This window comes from Coregonus lavaretus (genome assembly GCF_964263955.1).
Source record: "Coregonus lavaretus genome assembly, chromosome: 19".
Lineage (NCBI taxonomy): Eukaryota > Metazoa > Chordata > Actinopteri > Salmoniformes > Salmonidae > Coregonus > Coregonus lavaretus.
In genome coordinates, this window is record NC_140006.1 from 14,579,617 (window position 1) to 14,598,542 (window position 18,926).

Here is an 18,926-nt window from a genome sequence, read left to right on the forward strand (position 1 = left end):
TAAATAGAGGAGTTGGAGCCGGTGAAGTGGACTGACCAAGCCCTGTTCCTAATACCTAATTCCTAGTATTCATTTTTACAAAAGTGACTTTGGCGTGAACTATGAGTAAACAGTTTTACTAACCAGTGTTGGGGAGTAGTGAACTACATGTAGTTCAACTAGTAATTTAACTACATTTTGCAGTAGCTTGGTGGTAGTTTAACTAAATTCAAATGTAGGGAGTGTTTGCGGTAGTGGTGTAGCTAACTACTGGAAGTATGGAACACTATGTTGTCAAAAATAAAATAAATGATGGTGAAACTAGGCAATAATTACACATTGTGTTAAAATATGACCCCAAAGTAATCTGTTCTTGCAATTTGTCGTCTACGACATTTCAGATTTTTAACGAAGTAGTTTGGATGTAGTGAACTACTTTTTCAAAGTTAACTTTAGTTAAGTAAAGTATATTTTTTTATAAAGGGTAGCTTTAGTTTAGCTTAACTTCTTCCAGTGTGAAGTAATTGGTTGCTTGGTAAACTATATTTTCAGAGTAGCTTCCCCAACACTGTCACTAACTCAGTGACCACTGTACTGTAAACCTGACCCCAGGACTCACAGCTTATAGCGATCATGAAGTGGCTTGAAAATAAGACGTTGGCCATTAAGACTGGGAATTAAGATGATTTCAACTGCTCAATATTTTGACAACTTGACAATGATTTTGACATTATTTATATATTTTTGTGTGCAAAGGTGCCTTTTCCCATTTTGTGTTCCCTGGTGACAAATTAGATTTGCCATGGCGTCCCTGGAGGAGGACTTGACCTGTTCGTTGTGCCGCGATGTCTTCAGCCAGGCCCAGCCCCTGCTGTGTGGCCACAGCTTCTGCCCGGCCTGCGTGCGGGACGCCTGGGGGCACGGAGAGGCTGGGGTCAGGGGTCGCTTCACCTGTGCACAGTGCCAGGAGGAACAAGGGGTGGTGGCGTGTGACTGCTGCCCACCTGTGGGGGACGAGGACCAGGCGGAGACCACCGTGGCAGTGAAGACCTGCCTGCGCTGTGAGGTGTCTCTGTGTGCAGAGCACCTGCAGCCCCACCTGGAGCGGCCCGCCTTCAAGACACACCTGCTGGTGGAACCCCTGGGAGATCTGTCTCACCGCAGGTGTCCCGCCCACAAGGAGATGTTCCTCTACTACTGTGCTGACGAACGGGTGTACGTGTGTTCAGAGTGCCTATTGGAAGGTGGCCATGCACAGCACCGCATTAAAGGACTTAGGATGATGGAGGATGACCTCAAGGTCAGAAAACAACCTGTAGTTCCCTACAGCTGGTGTTATAGTGTGGCTATAACAGTTCTAAATCTGTGTGTTTCCACAGGTCATCCTCAAAAGCCTTCTCCAGAAAGCAGATGAAAAGCTGAATGAAGGTGAACGGATCCTCCAAGAGCACCAGAACACTGACCTCACTATGACAGTGAGTAACCACACACACATGCTTATAGCAGTCCATCAATTTACTGGTCATGCTTATATTAGTCTATCCGAGGTTCTATTCTGCCTTAACGCTGAGTCCTGTTATGACCATAGAGTCTGTATTGATGGTTGTTGTCCCCCTGCAGGACTTGTCTGTGGCAGATGACTCCCAGGTGGAACGTATGGGTATAGACCTGCGGCTGTAGGTGGAGAGGCTAGTGCTGGCCCTGAGGGAGAGCACCTGGAGGGAGAGGCAGAAGGCCATGGAGCGCCTGCAGAACGACTGCAGCAGGGTGAGGGAGGACCTGAGTCAGACCCAGGATATCCACCACTACCTGGGATCCTTGCTGGAGGAGACAGACCCCTTCCTGCTCATCTGGGTGAGATGTTTATTATTAACCCTTTTACCAGATACCAAGATGACTAGAGAGCGGAGAGGGTTTGAAGGAGCCAATTGGAATCTGGGGATGATTTGGATACCATGGTAGGAAGAGCAGACAGGTTGGATATTCCGCCAGGGTAGTGGAGTTAACACCCTACTTTTGGGACAAGTGCCATGGGGTCATTAGTGACCACGCAAGAGTTAGGACCTCAGTTTTGCAATAAAGCAATACATAACCAACTTCACAGTAACCATTTCAGGCAGTTAATCTCTGTGCGTTAGACACAACCTTTGAGTATCCTCAAACAAACCAAATTGATCAAAGCCATCCTCTCAAATCATTGGATGGCATAGGTCACTATTCTGGTAATTCTGAATCTGAACATTCACTTCTGTACTGTAATGCAATGTTTTAACCACCTATTTATTTACAAGACAGCATATGTTGTACACTGCATAACAGAGGATTTCAACTAATCTGTTTACCTCCCTGTCCATCTGGGGGTAATTCACAGTGCCATTCATGCAGGATTTGTACTATGGCATTAAAGGCTTTGTGCTTTTATTGATTAGCCGTCAATGAATGTCTCTTTTCTTGAGATAGTACATTTGATTAACTTTATTAACAGTTTTGTGTTATTGTCTTATAACCGTGAATGACAGTGAATTCCACATTTTGTTACATTACAGCCTTATTCTAAAATGGATTAAATAGTTGTTTCCCCTCATCAATTTACACACAATACCCCATAATGACAAAGCAAAAACAGGTTTTTAGAATTGTTTGCAAATGTATAAAAAAAAAAAAAACTGAAATATGACATTTACATAAGTATTCAGACTGTTTCCTCAGTACTTTGTTGAAGCACCTCAGGCTCTGTCAGGTTGGATGGGGAGTGTCGCTGCACAGATATTTTCAGGTCTCTCCAGAGATGTTCGATCGGGTTCAAGTCCGAGCTCTGGCTGGCCCACTCAAGGACATTCAGAGACTTGTCCCGAAGCCACTCCTGTGTTGTCTTGGCTGTGTGCTTATGGTCGTTGTCCTGTTGGAAGGTGAATCTTCACCCCGGTCTGAGGTCCTGAGCGCTCTGGAGCAGGTTACCATCAAGGATCTCTCTGTACTTTGCTCCGTTCATCTTTCCCTCGATCCTGACTAGTCTCCCAGTCCCTGCCGCTGAAAAACATCCCCACAGCATGATGCTGACACCACCATGCTTCACCATAGAGATTGTGTCAGGTTTCCTCCAGACGTGACGAGTTCAATCTTGGTTTCATCAGACCAGAGTATCTTGTTTCTCATGTTCTGAGAGTCCTTTAGGTGCCTTTTGACAAATTCCAAGCGGGCTGTCATGTGCCTTTTACTGAGGAGTGGCTTCCGTCTGGCCACTCTACCATAAAGGCCTGATTGGTGGTGTGCTGCAGAGATGGTTGTCCTTTTGGAAGGTTCTCCCATATCCAGAGAGGATCTCTGGAGCTCTGTCAGAGTGACCATCGGGTTCTTGGTCACCTCCCTGACCAAGGCCCTTCTCCCCCGATTGCTCAGTTTGGCCATGTGACCAGCTCTAGGAAGAGTCTTGGTGGTTCCAAACTTCTTCCATTTAAGAATTATGGAGGCCACTGTGTTCTTGAGGACCTTCAATGCTGCTGAATTTTTTTGGTACCCTTCCCCAGATCTGTGCCTCGACACAATCCTGTCTCGGAGCTCTACGGACAATTCCTTCGACCTCATGGCTTGGTTTTTGCTCTGACATGCACTGTCAACTGTGGGACTTTATATAGACAAGTGTGTGTCTTTCCAAATCATGTCCAATCAATTGAATTTACCACAGGTGGACTCCAATTAAGTTGTACCTGGGCTCAATTTCTAGTCTCATAGCAAACGGTCTGAGTACTTATGTAAATAAGGTATTTTTGTTTTTTATTTTTTATAAATTGGCAAAAAATTCTAACAACCTGTTTTTGCTTTGTCATTATGTGGTATTGTGTGTAGATTGATGAGAAAAATATATATTTGATCAATTTTAGAATAAGGCTGTAATGTAACAAAATGTGGAAAATGTCAAGGGGTCTGAATACTTTCCGAAATGCACTGTATAAGTATTATCACAGTCTTATAACAGTCCTTGGCTTCTTTTCATTGTTCTGTCCACAGGCATTTCAATCTGATGACTCAAGGTAAATAAGAAATAGGTATTCATTAGTATGATATTGTGTGTGTCTGTTTGTGTGAGTGTGTGTGTGTGTGTGTGTGTGTGTGTGTGTGTGTGTGTGTGTGCGCGCGCGCACTTGTGTATGTGCGTATGTTTGAGTATAATATGATTTGTGTCTAACCTGCAACCTGCTCTGTAACAGGCTGCTTGCGGACGTGAACTGCCCCCTGTTCACCCCTGACCCTCTCAGCCTGGACAGGAAGTACATTGTGGAGGACATTGAGAGCAAGCACAGACAGTTCGTCACCGAGACGCTGCACTGTCTCACCAAACTCAAGAGAGAGCTCTGTGAGTGCACAGGCTGAACCTTCAACCCTTATATCTGAGATGCAATGAATTCAGGTTTATTCATTCATATTTACTTTCTCTCTGTGCGTCATGTCTCAGTCTGTGCTTTCTATGTCTCTTTCTCATTTTCCATAGTGACAAGTCCGTTGACTCTGGACACTAACTCTGCCCATCCTCTCCTGAGCATTTCTGATGGCCTGCGGTCAGCCATGCGGGTCAAACACCGCCTTCCATGTGCCACTCACCCTGACCGCTTCGATCACTGGGCTCAAGTCCTGACCGTCCAGACATTCTCCTCAGGAACCCATTACTGGGAGCTGGAGGCAGAGGGCTTCTGGGACATTGCGGTGTCCTACCGGAGCATCGGGCGGAAGGGGAAGGTGGGCAATGCCTTTGGAAATAACAAGGTACATTATTATCACTGTTCTTCTACATGTAGTCTTTAATAATAGTAAGAACTGTGGTAATAAGACTAACATGACATGTTAGTTGTCATCTCTGTAAACTGATAGGTCTGGAAGCTGATCATTAGCTAGGTTTCCATCCAATTGGCGACAGATTTCCATGCAAATATAAAAAAATATGCATAAAGAAAATATGCACATTTTCCCACCAGTCAAATCAGTGCGTGATGATGTAGTGCACAACATTTTTTACTTTTTCGCTTAAGGTTTCATGTACAGAATAAAACTCTAAAGTCCATCGCACTTGTCACAAAAACTGTTGCTTTAAATAGCAAATGTGCCTACTCTGGCAAATGTGCCTACTCTGGCAAACGCCATGCTCTATCAACTGAGCTACATCCCTGCCGGCCATTCCCTCCCCTACCCTGGACGACGCTGGGCCAATTGTGCGCCGCCCATGAGTCTCCCGGTCGCGGCCGGCTGCGACAGAGCCTGGATTCGAACCAGGATCTCTAGTGGCACAGTTAGCACTGCGATGCAGTGCCTTAGACCACTGCGCCACTCAAACCCGGACGATGCTGGGCCAATTGTGCGCCGTGATATGAGACTCCCAATCACAGCCGGATTGTAATATAGCCTGGAATCGAACCAGGGTCTGTAGTGAGATGCACGCCTTAGACCGCTGCGCCACTCAGGAGTTTTTTCCTGAAACACCGTCAGATAGAATTCATAGCAAGCAGTGCACTGGGTTAGTCAGATTTGATGAAATATAACAGAACAGATGACCTGGAATGACATTCACTCTCACGGGATGGGTTGCCAAAAATAACAAACTGAAAGCCACACCCCCCAATAACTTACAAAGAATGACTGCATTGAGGCATATGTCACTGTGCTTCTATGGCTATATGCACCATGCCATTGCTTATTCCATTTGTTCATTTAGCAAACAAGACAGCTCATCATCCAGTGCCTTCATCACAGTCATCATACCTATATTTTAGCTTTAATTAGCTTTAAAAATGCTAACTTTTCTCTCAGCCTCATGGCAAAATGTGTAGAATAGCATGAGATTAGCTATAAAACGGCAACATTTTCTCCTTGCCCCATGGCAAAGAAATGCACCCACATTTCTGCAGGCCCACCCACCAACGAAGTTCTGGCTACGCCACTGCTTTAGTCGCATAAAAACTGTGGATAGAAACGTGGTTAATTACTTTAATTGGTCTCTTTGAATGTAACTTTTATCACGAGAAAAAATGTGTGATAAAAAAATGTAATGGTTGGTTTTCTATATTGACTGCTAGATGATGGATGATGTTTTGACTTGCAGATGTCTTGGAGCTTGACACAGCAGCATGACAGAAAGCTGGCTGCCTGGCACAACTGCAGGAAGACACGCATCTCCAGCCGAATGTCGGGCAACCGTGTTGGCGTGGCCCTGGACTATGGTGCAGGCACCATCACCTTCTCCGAGGTGGGGCCATCCAACACCCTGACCCACCTGCACAACTTCACCACCTCCTTCAGCCAGCCCGTGTGCCTGGGCTTTGGCCTCTACAAAGCTGAGCTTCAGAGCAGAATCTTCATAGTGACGGTGTGAGAGATCATCAGGGACCAGATAATTAGAATGGGGTGGGAGCTCAAGGATGGAGACTTTGTGGGAGGTTTCCTTCTGGAACATCTCCCAGGACCTCATGAGGGATTGGACTATGAACAGTAGAGCTTGTGTGAGCATGGCGAATGGTAAGACTACATTCTTACAGAGTTCAGGACTCGAAGTTCTATGAACTATGACTTTGAATCAGTAAGGAATGGATGTGTATGTCCTACTTTTGTCACAGTTTTTGGGCACCCAAGCAACTTGGACCCAAGCAACTTGGACCCAAGGGAGAGCTTTTTAAAATCAAATACAACCAAACTACAGGACAATATTCTAAAAGAGTTAGAAAATTAAACATTCAGTGGATAGTTCTAGATTCTTATGATGTAACATAGCCATGGGGTCCCATTCCCTTTTCTGAGTTTGTATAGACTATTTTGTATGCATATCATAATCAACATGGGTTCTATGGGGCACTCATGTACCAAGCTAAATACCCCAAATAATGTTGAGAAAAAAGAGATGGAAGGTGTGTGGACTGAACCATATTGTAGTATAGATGACAAAATCATCAGGCATTAGAATCTTTCACAAAAGTGAAATTATGTAGGCCATTATATTGAAAGGGATTCACTTGAAGATGCTCAAGGTAGATTCATAGGCTATAAATCAATGTCAAAGATCGTGTCAGACTGAACAATGTCACAAAATGACCAAAATGACATCTCAGATGCAATACTTTCCCTGCCACTTTTCATTGTTAGAGAGACAATTAGTAGGTGGGTAAGTGACAGAGAATTAGAGAGAGAGAGAGAGAGAGAGAGAGAGAGAGAGAGAGAGAGAGAGAGAGAGAGAGAGAGAGAGAGAGAGAGAGAGAGAGAGAGAGAGAGAGAGAGAGAGAGAGAGAGAGAGAGAGAGAGAGAGAGAGAGAGAGAGAGAGAGAGAGAGAGAGAGAGAGAGAGAGAGAGAGAGAGAGAGAGAGAGAGAGAGAGATTATAACGCAGTGGGTCCTCTGGCATGGCCATTTAGATCCCTGTTTCAAAGGGAGGTCTCTGTGATACTGTAGAATGTGAAAGAACAGAGAAGAGGTTATGAGGAATTTGTGACTATCACTCCATCTCCAAGGAACAATAATTTACTTCACTTGATATGAAAAATAAGGAGGACACCTTTCAAACTGAAACAGGTGATACTCTCAACTATTTCTCTATGAACTTAAAGCTAGACTCCAGGATTGCATGACAAGTCCTGCAATTTGCTTGTGTTAACATCTTGGATTGTTGAGGAAAACTGTTAATCTTCTGACTGTTTATTGAATATTGGGGACCAACTCTCTAAAACAAACCATGTCAGGTTGGTGTGAGAGAGTGCGTCAATGTGTGTTTGAAGAAAGAGTGTGTGGTGGTTTTATAAGGTTGTTTATAACAGTGTTAATCACTAAATGTCATAGAGAGTGTGATCATCAGAGATGTGTCAGAGTGTCTTTTTGCACTTGAATTGACGACATGTAGAGATTATTTTAGAAGGAAAGAGAAAATCACATTATGAAGAGAGGGTACAGTCTAAAATGTTGTTCTGTCTATAATATCAATAGAGGATGAAGTGCTTTCTTCTCTGTGTTATATACAGTAACCATTTATGTAGTTGTGAAAAGATAAACACCTAAGGAATTTGTAAGAAAATACAAGAGGATGATGGAGAAACTAAGTGCGAACATGGTGGGTGTGAGGAAGGGGGGGGGGCATATTGTGGAACGTCAGGAGGTACAGAGCGCGTGTGAAAGACAGATGGTCTCTCAGTGGAGTTGTTCCCCCACTCCCTCTTTCTTTCTCACTCCCTCCTGGATTCTACATCCTCCCCTGACACTGGTCCAGAACGTTACCTCATTCCCTCTTCCTCCCCCTAACAATATCCTCATCTTCATAATCCTCTTCATCAGCTTCTATGGTAGCCGAGATTCCTCACAAGTACTCTACCTTTCTTCATCTATCCCTCCCTCCCTTCCTCTCTTTCTCCTTCCCTCTCTCAGGCCCTGTATGATGATGCAGTAGATTGGAACACACTCAAACGTCTATTTGTCCATGCTATCCTGCCCTACTGCCACTGTTGCAAACCAGCACAGAATCACAGGAGAGACATCCATGGGAACAGAGTGAGGGAGAGAGGGAAGGACAGACAGATAGTGTTGGGGGAGATAGGGGGAGCGACTGTATGTTCTGACTTTGTCTCCTTCTGCTGAACACGGATAACTCCAAACGCTCCTGGTTGTCAGTCTGTGAGTCCTACCTGTTGACATGCCTCTATATTTATTACTGGGAGACTTCCTACATAGCATCTACACTAGGAGGTGGGATAGGAGACTGCTGTCATAGAACAGGGTGGTGGACCAAGTTCAACCAATTGAGGACCCTAATGATCCTGCTAAATATCAGTTACAACATAAATTGTGAGACATTTAGGACCTGAGTGAGCAGAGAGAATATCTAGCTTTTTAAAAGTCTGACACCTATTTTTCCTGGGCATGTTTATCTATGTCTGTAATCTTTCAAAGTGACTCTCCTCCATACTAGAATGAATAACAGATATACGATCAAAACAAAGCCACTTAAAAGCATGTATCCCAGGGTGGTTTGTCCATCCACTTTAGAGCCCATAGTGTTGCTGGGGCTGCTGCTCCTATGGGGGCCTCTAAGGGCCCAGGCCCAGAATGACACAGAGCCTATCGTCTTGGAAGGGAAGTGTTTGGTGATCTGTGACTCCACTCCCAACTCTGAGCCAGCGGGAAATGCCCTGGGCATGTCAGTACGCTCAGGCACTGGCCGGGTGGCCTTCTCTGCCACCCGCCAGACCAACCACGAGCCCACAGACATGAGCAACCGTACCATGATCATCTATTTCGACCAGGTGAGCAAATGCAAAGAAACGTTGACCATATAAAGTAGTACATCAACAGGTGAAGTTGACCAATGTTTTCTGATTAATTAATTATCTTTGATTGATGGTTGATTGATTTCTCTTTGACTGATTTGTTTATCTTTGATTGATCATTGATGAATGATTTCTATACATCACTCCCTATCTCTCTTATCCTCCTGTGTTCATTCTCTCACTTTCTCTTCATACCGCAGATCCTGGTGAATGTGGGCAATCACTTTGACCAGGAGAGCAGTGTCTTCCTAGCCCCCAGGAGGGGAGTCTACAGCTTCAACTTCCATGTAGTGAAGGCCTACAATAGACAAACTATCCAGGTGAGAGAGACATACTGTAAATGCCGTAAACATAGAGCATGTAGCATAGCATCCATGCATGTCCCACACATGGTTAGTTGTTTGACATTGAGACAAACCCTGTGGTTGTTTCCAGGTTAGTCTGATGTTGAATGGGTGGCCAACGATCTCAGCCTTCGCTGGGGACATGGATGTGACGCGGGAGGCAGCCACCAACGCAGGCCTAGTGATCATGGAGAGGGGAGACAAGGCCTACCTCAAACTAGAGAGGGGAAACCTGATGGGTGGCTGGAAGTATTCCACCTTCTCCGGCTTCTTGGTTTTCCCCCTATAGGGAGACAGCCTGCAGGAGGGAGAGAGGAGGACAGAGGGAAAAACGGAGAGAAAGAGGAATGGGGAGGGAAAAGGGTGAGACTGAAAAATATATATAATTTAATGTCTGAGAGAGACAATAAAAGATGAGGGGTGGAGGGAAACACAAAGACAGAATTTGCATGGTAGATATGTGAATTGTCTCATGTGTCCAGTTTGTGTGTAAATTGTCCTTTAGGGTGGAGGATCGAGATACTATTTTTGTTCAGACACCAGTGTTGATGCGCACTATGGCACAAAAATAGAAATATGCAATCAATTTGTAGTATCTTTTTCATTTTCACTTTTAAACATAAATCCTGTAGCCCCTTAAAATATGGCAAGACCTGAATACAAAATTTCATTAACTTTTGAATCTCTGGCATTTTTGCCTGCCATTCTGGCTAGCCCCCCTGGCTTACTGCTTTGTTTAACCTGTTTGTCCTGTGACTAATTATATTCCCTATTTACCAGTATGTATTCTGCAGTGTGCACACCTCTTAGGAAGATATATATAAACAGGTCATATTAAAATGAATATATACATTAGCCTTTTGTCTCTTTTTGGTGAGTATTTGTTAAGTCTATAGTGGTACAATGTGAATCAGATTTGTTTTTTCATTGTTGGTAGTTTGCATATTTTGACAATTACATTAGGCTACAAGGTATCAATATTCACTCTTTTACTCCTGCTTTTCTTTGAACCAGTATCATGACAACTGTTGTAAATATAGCTCTCACCACCAGAGTTGGCATGGTGGCAGGGCATTGGCAAGGGGGGAGAGCATAAGCATAGTGAATAACGGACACTCCTCATAGGGCTACCAGTCGCGCACAAACAGATGGAGGCTTTGGAGAGCACACGAGCACGTCTTCGCCGGACTCCTGTGGCTCAAGTGTGGTGTGCTGTCACAACTAGTCAGTCACGCTTCCTTAATTCATGATAGACAGTAAGACACAGAGTTAGAAAAGATAGAGGGTGCGCTTTTAAAAAAAAGACTGATTAGTGTGCATATAAAGTCAACTGGGTGGGACTGACCTTTTTCAAGACAATGAGGAAAGGTCTTGCTATGTAGGCCTATCACCTCCTCTATAGGTAGCAACCATTTGCATTACATTTTGTGCTCTGCCACTCCCGACTATACCAGGCGGTATCAGAGGAAGGCCCTAAAAATTGTTAAAGACTCCAACCAACGAAGTCATAGACGGTTCTCTCTACTACCGCACGGTAAGTGATACCGGAGCACCAAGTCCGGGATCAAAAGGCTTCTTAACAGCTTCTGCCCCCAAGCCATAAGACTGCTGAACAGTTTATTTTGCATTGACCCCCTTATTTTATTTTTGCACTGACTCGATGTACACTTACTGGACTCTAACCACACACACTCACACATACTACACTGACACTCCAAACACACAGACGGACACACATGCATATTGACAACACACACAGTGCATTTGGAACCAAAACTTCTTCCATTTAAGAATGATTGAGGCCACTGTGTTCTTAGAGACCTTCAATTCTGCAGAAAATGTTTGGTACCGTTCCCCAGATCTGTGCCTCGACACAATCCTGTCTCGGAGCTCTACAGACAATTCCTTTGACCTCATGGCTTGGTTTTTGCTCTGACATGCGCTGTCAACTGTGGGACCTTATATAGACAGGTGTGTTCCTTTCCAAATCATGTCCAATCAATTGAATTTACCACAGGTGGACTCCAATCAAGTTGTAGAAACATGTCAAGGATAATCAATGGAAACAGGATGCACCTGAGCTCAATTTCGAGTCTCATAGCAAAGGGTCTGAATACTTAATAAATAATGTATTTTTCATTTTTAATACATTTGCAAAAATGTCTAAAAACCTGTTTTTGCTTTGTTATTATGGGGTATTGTGTGTAGATTGATGAGGATTTGTATTTATTTAATGCATTTTAGAATAAGGCTGTAACATAACAAAATGTGGAAAAAGGGAAGTGGTCTGAATACATTCCTTCACACTCTTCACATATTTTACTGTTTTTCTATTAGTTGATTTAGCAAATTTTTCATACTTACATTTTTTAAACTCAGTTGTTGGTTAAGGGCTCATAAGTAAGCATTGACTTGGTTAGAAAGCAACCAATTGTAGTAACGCATTACAAGTAATCCAGATTAGGTCGTTACGTAATCAGACCATCGCAGTGCGCTTTGTCTGGGGTGTATTCATTACGTCTTGCAACGGAAACCGTTTACCGTTTAAAAGAACCTAACAGCGGCAAACGGAACGAAACGGGGAGGGACCTACCTGAACTTCTCCAATAGAAAGTCTCGTTTTCGTTAAAAAACGTTTTCAGTTTGGAGTTAACGGTTTCTGTTGCAACAGACGAAACGTTTTGCAACAGAATCGGCGTAATGACTACACCCCTGTTTAAACGCTTGCAGTCTCGCACTAAATACGACACATTGTACGGATAATTTCTTTAAAATGGATGCCGGTGCTCTTGCCACATCTTTCCATGTCTGGCAATATAGACATCATTTCATTTTCAAGGAGTTAAGAGACAAAAATATGACCGTAGAGTGTGTTCTATGCAAACCCAAAATCCGCATGCTGTCTACCTCCAAGAACTCGACATCAAATCTGAAGAAACATTTAGAGGTGAGTTGAATGTTTTCAATGAACATGTTATATGGGGGGTTAAAAATGCAGGTCGTTTGTAAAACATGTGGCCAAAGCCCGTACCAACTTTATAAACCACCTTTGGCCTAACTACTAACGTTCTTTCACAATAAAATAATGACGGCTTTACTGTGTTTTGATTGGGTGGCGGTACATCTCATCGAGTGTAGACTGACATTTCATTGGCGTCGCCATATTCTTTCCCCCCTCATGCAATCACACAAGATTAGGGCTATCTGTGATCCTTGGGACGTCCCTACCGTAATCTAACCTAATAAACCTTACCCTAACCATTTTACAGTTCAACGGCAATGGAGTAGGGACGTCCCAAGGATTCAGTATAGCATGGACCAATCAGGCAAAAAAAAGTCACTTGGAAATGGAATTCTAACATTTAATATAAATTACATTCAAACATTGCAATGCATCATCATTTTCACCTACTCGAAAACTGCAACAACAAAAAACACAAAAACACCAACAGAAATACATTTTGGGGAGGGGGGTGCAGTGTCTCAATACAGAGGCATGTATTCATCACGCCAATTATGTTGCAAAATTGGGAGGGACCTACCTGAATTTGTCCAATAGAAACTCAAGTTCCGTTTTGCAACTGTTTGGTGAAATGATTACACCCCTGTATTTTGTGACTAGAAAAATGTGAAAGTAAAGGGATCAACCAAGTTTTACCTGGCCTGTTGTTTCCTATTAGTAAAGATGAAGGAGATGGAGACGAGGCGGAGGAAGCAACGTATTGAGATGCACCCTTATTGAAATGTATATCATGGACATATGGGGTACTACTACTGGTGGTCAGTGTAACTGCCCTCTCAGCCTTGTAGTTTTTTGAATGGGCTTCAAGCGCAAACAAATTACGAAAATGTTCTTCATAAAAATAATTGCCATAAATTCATCCACAAACACAAATATATCTTAAATGGGCAATCTGCAGTTGCCACATCCATTTTTGGATTTTTAAATGAATGATATGTACCCATTTGATTCTTGAAGAATATAACTTGTAAATACCTCATGAGTTTAGTTCAACTGTTGTACCCCATCAGAACCCCAAATATAAGCTTGTTTTATTCCAATGTTTGTAATAAAAGTAAATGTAAACAAACACTATATAGCCTCAAAACATGGTTAAAACTACAATTGATGGTCAGTCCTTGCATCCATAGCTCTGTCTATGAATTGGAGAGTGGTTACATTTCTCCAGCCCTGTCTCTCAGCTTTTTACCGAAACAGGGGCGGGGACTTCACTTTGTTATAGTTTCAACTGCTGATTGCCGCTTTAAATTTGATTATATAATCTTGAAGCACATTCAAAAGATTATGGGACAGTATCTGGCTCTGCTACATATGGCAATAAATAGGTTGGGTAAATGCTTTGGGGATTTACCTGTCTGTTAAAAATACAACAGGGATGTTCTGATATACTGTATATGAAGGTGTATTAATACATGTTCTTTTTGATTGTATTTCAGAGAAAGCATGCAACCATGTATCTGAAGTCCCCTAAAGGTGAGATGGATGGACCCAATGGATCAACCACAGAGTCTCCTAAGGAGCCACGCTACAAGAAATCCAAGCTGGAAAACCTTGTCCATCAAATGACGTCACAGCCAAAAGTGAACACCTTGGTCTTCAACTTCATGGTGGAAAATGTCCAGTCGCTCTCTGTCTTGGAGCAGCCTGCTTTCAGGAAGCTGATTGAGGGCTTAAGTGGAGGGAAGATGTCCATGACCCGAAATACTTTTATCAATAGAATTATGATGGCATACTCCAAAATGAAGGAGGAACTAAAGGAAAAGCTGGACAGGGTACAATCTGTGTGCACTACAGCTGATATCTGGTCAGCTCACAACAGAAGCTACATTGGGATGACCTGTCATTGGATTGAGAAGAATGAGCTAGAGAGGAAGTCTGCTGCGCTTGCCTGTGCCAGAATACGGGGCGCGCACACATTTGATACAATTGCAGCCAAGATACACGAGATTCATTTGGCCTACAATATTGAAAACAAACTTCAGGCTACAGTCACTGATAATGGCAGCAACTTCGTCAAAGTCTTCAAAGAGTTTTCGAAGGGGGACAATGAAAACTATGAAGATGACATTGTTGAATTTCAGGACGTGGGCACCATACTTGACGGAGCAGATGAGGCCATGCACCTCTTTCTGCTGCCGCACCAGAGATGTGCATCGCACGCATTGAATCTGATTGCCTCCCACGATCTAGCACAAGTTCTATCACAGGGAGAAACTGGCCAAGTGTACTGCAGCGCAATGGCCAAGTGTTTTGCCATATGGAACAGCGTCCACCAATCCCCATTGGCTATAGCAGCAGTGGAGGACATAGAGAAAATGAAATTGACTGCTCCTTGTGTGAGTCGCTGGAATTCTGAATACTGTGCAGTGGAAAAGATGGTCTCTCTCCCTGAAACAAAACTAATGGATGTTTGTGACAGCCTGGGGGTCCCGAGACTGCTATCTTACGAGATAGCATTTTTAAAAGAATACATAAATGTCTTCAAGCCACTTGCTTTTGCACTGGAACTCTTCCAAGGAGAGCAAAAATGTTTTCTTGGACTGGTCATACCTACGGTACTCACATTGAAGAAAAAGCTATGTGAGAAGAAAACTCTTGCACTCTATCTCTTCGACGTCATCAACCCTGTTCTAGAAGCAATAGATTCCCGTTTCAAACAGCTCTTTGCCAGTCTGGATGCAAAAATGGCGACAGCAACTACTCCACAATTTCGTTTGTGGTGGCTACCAGAAGCTGAGAGAGAAGACATGCATTTGATGCTGGTGGCTGAGGCAACCCGATTGGAGCCGACTGATGGTGAGCCAATCGGCAGCGACAACGTGCAGTCAGAAGACGAATTCTTTAGTTTCGGACCTGGGACTGGCAATAGTGACACAGAAGAGGAAGTCCGGAGGTACCTCGAGGGAACCAGCAAAAATCTCAGCTGCCTGAAATACTTCCAGAGAGTGAGGAAGCTGTTCCTCAAATTCAACGCCATCCTACCCTCAAGTGCTCCTGTGGAGCGGCTCTTCAGTCATAACGGGAACATTCTCACCCCTAAAAGGAATGGTCTGACTGATGATCAGTTTGAGCAAGTTCTCCTTTTGCGTTACAACAGCAAAATATGCACTCTGGACAAAATATTCCCTGAGTAAAAATAGAAAGGGAATTTTTTCACAGATCATGTATCAGGCAAAGGAGGCTGGTAGGAGGAGCTATAGGAGGACGGGCTCATTGTAATGGCTTGAATGGATTTAATGGAACTGTATAAAACACATCAAACATATGTAAACCACACGTTTGACTCCGTTCCATTAATTTCATTCCAGCCATTACAATGAACCTGTCCTCCTATAGCTCCTCCCACCAGCCTCCACTGGTATCAGGGGTGTATTCTTTGTTGTGTTTGTTAAGCTCACATTGAACATGTTGTTTAAAAGTCATCAACGGCTGTGTGTACAGAGGTTAAAACAGGGATATATGTTTTAGTCGGTGTGACTTGCAGTATATTTAAGCAATAAGGCCCGGGGGGGTGTGGTATATGGCCAATATACCACGGCTAAGGGCTGTTCTTATGGACGATGCAACACAGAGTGCCTGGATACAACCCTTAGCCGTGGAATATTGTCCGTACACCACAAACCCTCGAGGTGCCTTATTGCTTGGAACAGCCTGCACATATACCACAGCTTTCAGCATTCAGGGCTCGAATCACCCAGTTTATAATTAATTTATAAACTGGGTGGTTCGAGCCCTAAATGCTGAAAGCCGTGGTATATCAGACCGTATACCACGGGTATGACAAAACATTACTTTTTACTCTTCTAATTACATTGGTAATCAGTATTCAGAATATTGAGGTAATGCAAACTTCTACTTTTCTTTACTACTTTACCTACTTCTTTTTTTTACACTAGGCTACTAGCCTACTTTTTACACATGATTATATTGAAAATGAGTCTAACATAAATAAAATGGAACAGGTTAAAATTATTCTAAATATGTTTCTTTGTGCTTTTATTAAACATGTTCAAGTTTTATTTTAAAAGATGTCATGTAATTTGTATCCAGTAATGGATTTTCTGTGTTCCTACTGTACAGTACATTACATTGGAGACCTCCAAAACAGAGGAACAGGTTCACACTCACAGTTCACCCACACGATCACCTCTAGGCGGCAATGTTGAGTTGTTAAATCTAGTATGTGTGTGTGTCTGTGTGTGATTATATTTACTATGTTGTCCACCTATCTTTAAAGTAGGAGGCCTCTGTTAGTAGGTAGTGTGCCAGTTCCGTTTGTGTGTACCCAAAAAAGAAACACACAAGACAATACCCAGTGGAAAGTTAAAAAGTGAGCCACCGTACACAAAATCATCTAGAAGGCCTGCCAGTCTTTCTGGTATGGACATCATCTCCTCAGGAGGGAGTTACTGGACAACTTGGCATTTTAAAGGTAATTGTGAAGTGTCATTTACTCCTATGCTGCCAGTGATTTTTGTGTGTGAATCCAGTGCTAATCAAAGATATGATATGATGGAGGCACCTTATAGAGATGAAGAGGATACAATGTTATTAAAACACACTGTATCCATGATAAACATAAGCCTCGATTATGGTGCATTTCAGTTTTGATTTAGCCTGTAGAAATCCATATGAAAATAAATACAAATTTAACGTATTTTAAAATAAGTATAGCATCTCTGGTCTGGGTATAGCTACAATTTTAAAGCAGGGTTAAACTATGTGTGTGTGAGAGAAAACATGTTCTCCTTTTTGTAGCGTGTGTAAGACTGAGGTCACATTGTTAGATGGTTTGCAAAAACAATCGCCAGAGACATTTTGTATGGAATAAACGACATATCTTCAAATCGTATTGAAGTTTAACATGCGGTAAACTCAGCTGGTGCTTATGTTTGACAGCTAAATCCAACGTGTAGGACCTCTGAGCCAAATTGTCCCAACAAGGCCGCATTTATTGTTTTCTCAACCTAACTATGTCCATTATTTGGATGATGGACAATCCCTTTTAGCCAATGGCGTGTACGAATGCTGCCGGCTAGTGTACATTCAGACCAATGATAGTCAAGCGGATGGTATTGAGGGGTAAACTTTCAACGTTTTCTCTGGCAAGAACGTTAGTTCCTGCTCTTTCCTGGCCGTTTCCTGTAATCGTACAGTGTTGTGAGACGGAGAAAGCCATGTGTGTCGATGCAAAGGTAAATTTAGCACCCCGAAATTAAACCTGAGAGAGTCGAGGCAGTGGATGGTTATTTGGCGGTATTTTTTGATGAATAACAGACGTAGTCCAACCCAAATGCCATTGCGGCCTTACCGGTGTCTGATCGTAGAGAGGCTAGTGTGGTTATTGTGGCACGTTGCTTTGGTTTGGTCCGGTTTGTTGATGAGATTGAAAGAGTGGATGGTATGCAGTAAATTATGAAGATGTTAGCTATTGATTTATGTATATTGCAGTAGTTATTTATATACCTTTTGAAATAGATTTTAATCCCGAAACAGCCTTATGTGGGATATGCAATGGCAATAGCCATTCAATGCTAACGTTATCTCGGTAGCGGGTTTGCCGAGAACAACACAGTCAGAAAGAAACGTCTGACTATGTGTAGACAGATGGTTTTCTCCCACTTGCCATTTAAACTATTAATTTCCATACAAATACTGCTTGTAAAATAATATATGATCATAATAAAGGCATGTTTGATTCAAGAAAAAATTGAAACCACTAGTGTTTGTTGTTATAGGTAGCTAGATGGCTAACTAGTTCACCAACTAGCTAGCTAACGTTACTAGCTAGTTACCTCATGACAAATCAGACCATTTCACCCCACCAAGAGAGCAGTGTCATGGCACACTTTGTGTGATAGTTTCAGGAAGTCTATTGGAATAGTGCTTTTTCCTGGTTAAGCTAAACCCTTATCTTCTACTTTTCTGCTTTAGGAAAGAGACATCAGCGAATGATCTCACAGATGGGCATCCATCCCATCATTACGCACAGAGCAGAGGAGAGAAATAAGCACTGAAAACAAGGAAGAGGAAAGGGGTGAGGAAGAAGTGGAGAAACAGGGGGACTCTCTTCTTCCCTGAGCCTCTTTCTCTGGTATCTAGCTCATTTTCCCCACCACCTACACCACCACTCCAATATTTGTCATTGGAGGATACACAGACGAAGGCCAAGTCAATTCTCTGCACTGGACTAAAACCGCAGAATTAGTCAATTTTAGTAAGTGAATTATGTTGATTGATATGTGTTCATGGAATAATATTTATGATCTTTGATTAATTAAAAATAATGTTG

At 42.9% G+C, this 18,926-nt stretch overlaps 3 protein-coding genes and 1 pseudogene across 4 annotated transcripts in view; all 4 read left to right on the plus strand.

Annotated features, from left to right (window-relative positions):
• The first annotated feature begins 781 nt into the window (after window positions 1-781).
• Window positions 782-6,340, plus strand: LOC311146771 (E3 ubiquitin-protein ligase TRIM11-like; annotated as a pseudogene). Its single transcript has 7 exons — window positions 782-1,279; window positions 1,359-1,454; window positions 1,600-1,833; window positions 3,988-4,010; window positions 4,188-4,333; window positions 4,469-4,740; window positions 6,071-6,340. The product of its transcript is annotated as an E3 ubiquitin-protein ligase TRIM11-like (transcript).
• Window positions 6,341-8,953: 2,613 nt separating this feature from the next.
• On the plus strand, window positions 8,954-9,901 carry LOC311146776 (cerebellin-1-like; the record flags this gene model as incomplete). The annotated part of the gene is made up of 3 exons (XM_084183356.1): window positions 8,954-9,244; window positions 9,469-9,588; window positions 9,704-9,901. 3 exons carry the CDS (start codon window positions 8,954-8,956, stop codon window positions 9,899-9,901), a joined length of 609 nt encoding a protein of 202 aa, XP_084039482.1.
• A 2,496-nt stretch (window positions 9,902-12,397) lies between these two features.
• LOC311146768 (uncharacterized protein) lies at window positions 12,398-16,296 on the plus strand. Its single transcript, XM_084183349.1, has 2 exons — window positions 12,398-12,559; window positions 14,071-16,296. Exons 1-2 carry the CDS (start codon window positions 12,470-12,472, stop codon window positions 15,766-15,768), a joined length of 1,788 nt encoding a protein of 595 aa, XP_084039475.1. The 5' UTR covers window positions 12,398-12,469; the 3' UTR covers window positions 15,769-16,296.
• A 1,458-nt stretch (window positions 16,297-17,754) lies between these two features.
• Window positions 17,755-18,926, plus strand: part of chd8 (chromodomain helicase DNA binding protein 8) — a 29,493-nt gene continuing 28,321 nt past the window's right edge. Inside the window, exons 1-2 of the mRNA XM_084183330.1 lie at window positions 17,755-17,829; window positions 18,569-18,851. The gene's annotated coding sequence lies outside the window, so the exon portion shown is untranslated. The remainder of the gene's footprint in view (window positions 17,830-18,568; window positions 18,852-18,926) is intronic.

What these genes read in the sequence shown, in the direction of transcription:
- LOC311146768 (XM_084183349.1), top strand. Translation starts at nt 12,470, where the DNA reads ATGACCGTAGAGTGTGTTCTATGCAAACCCAAAATCCGCATGCTGTCT. An exon ending in ATCTGAAGAAACATTTAGAG is followed by an intron (nt 12,560 to 14,070) that starts GTGAGTTGAATG and finishes ATTGTATTTCAG; the next exon opens with AGAAAGCATGCAACCATGTA.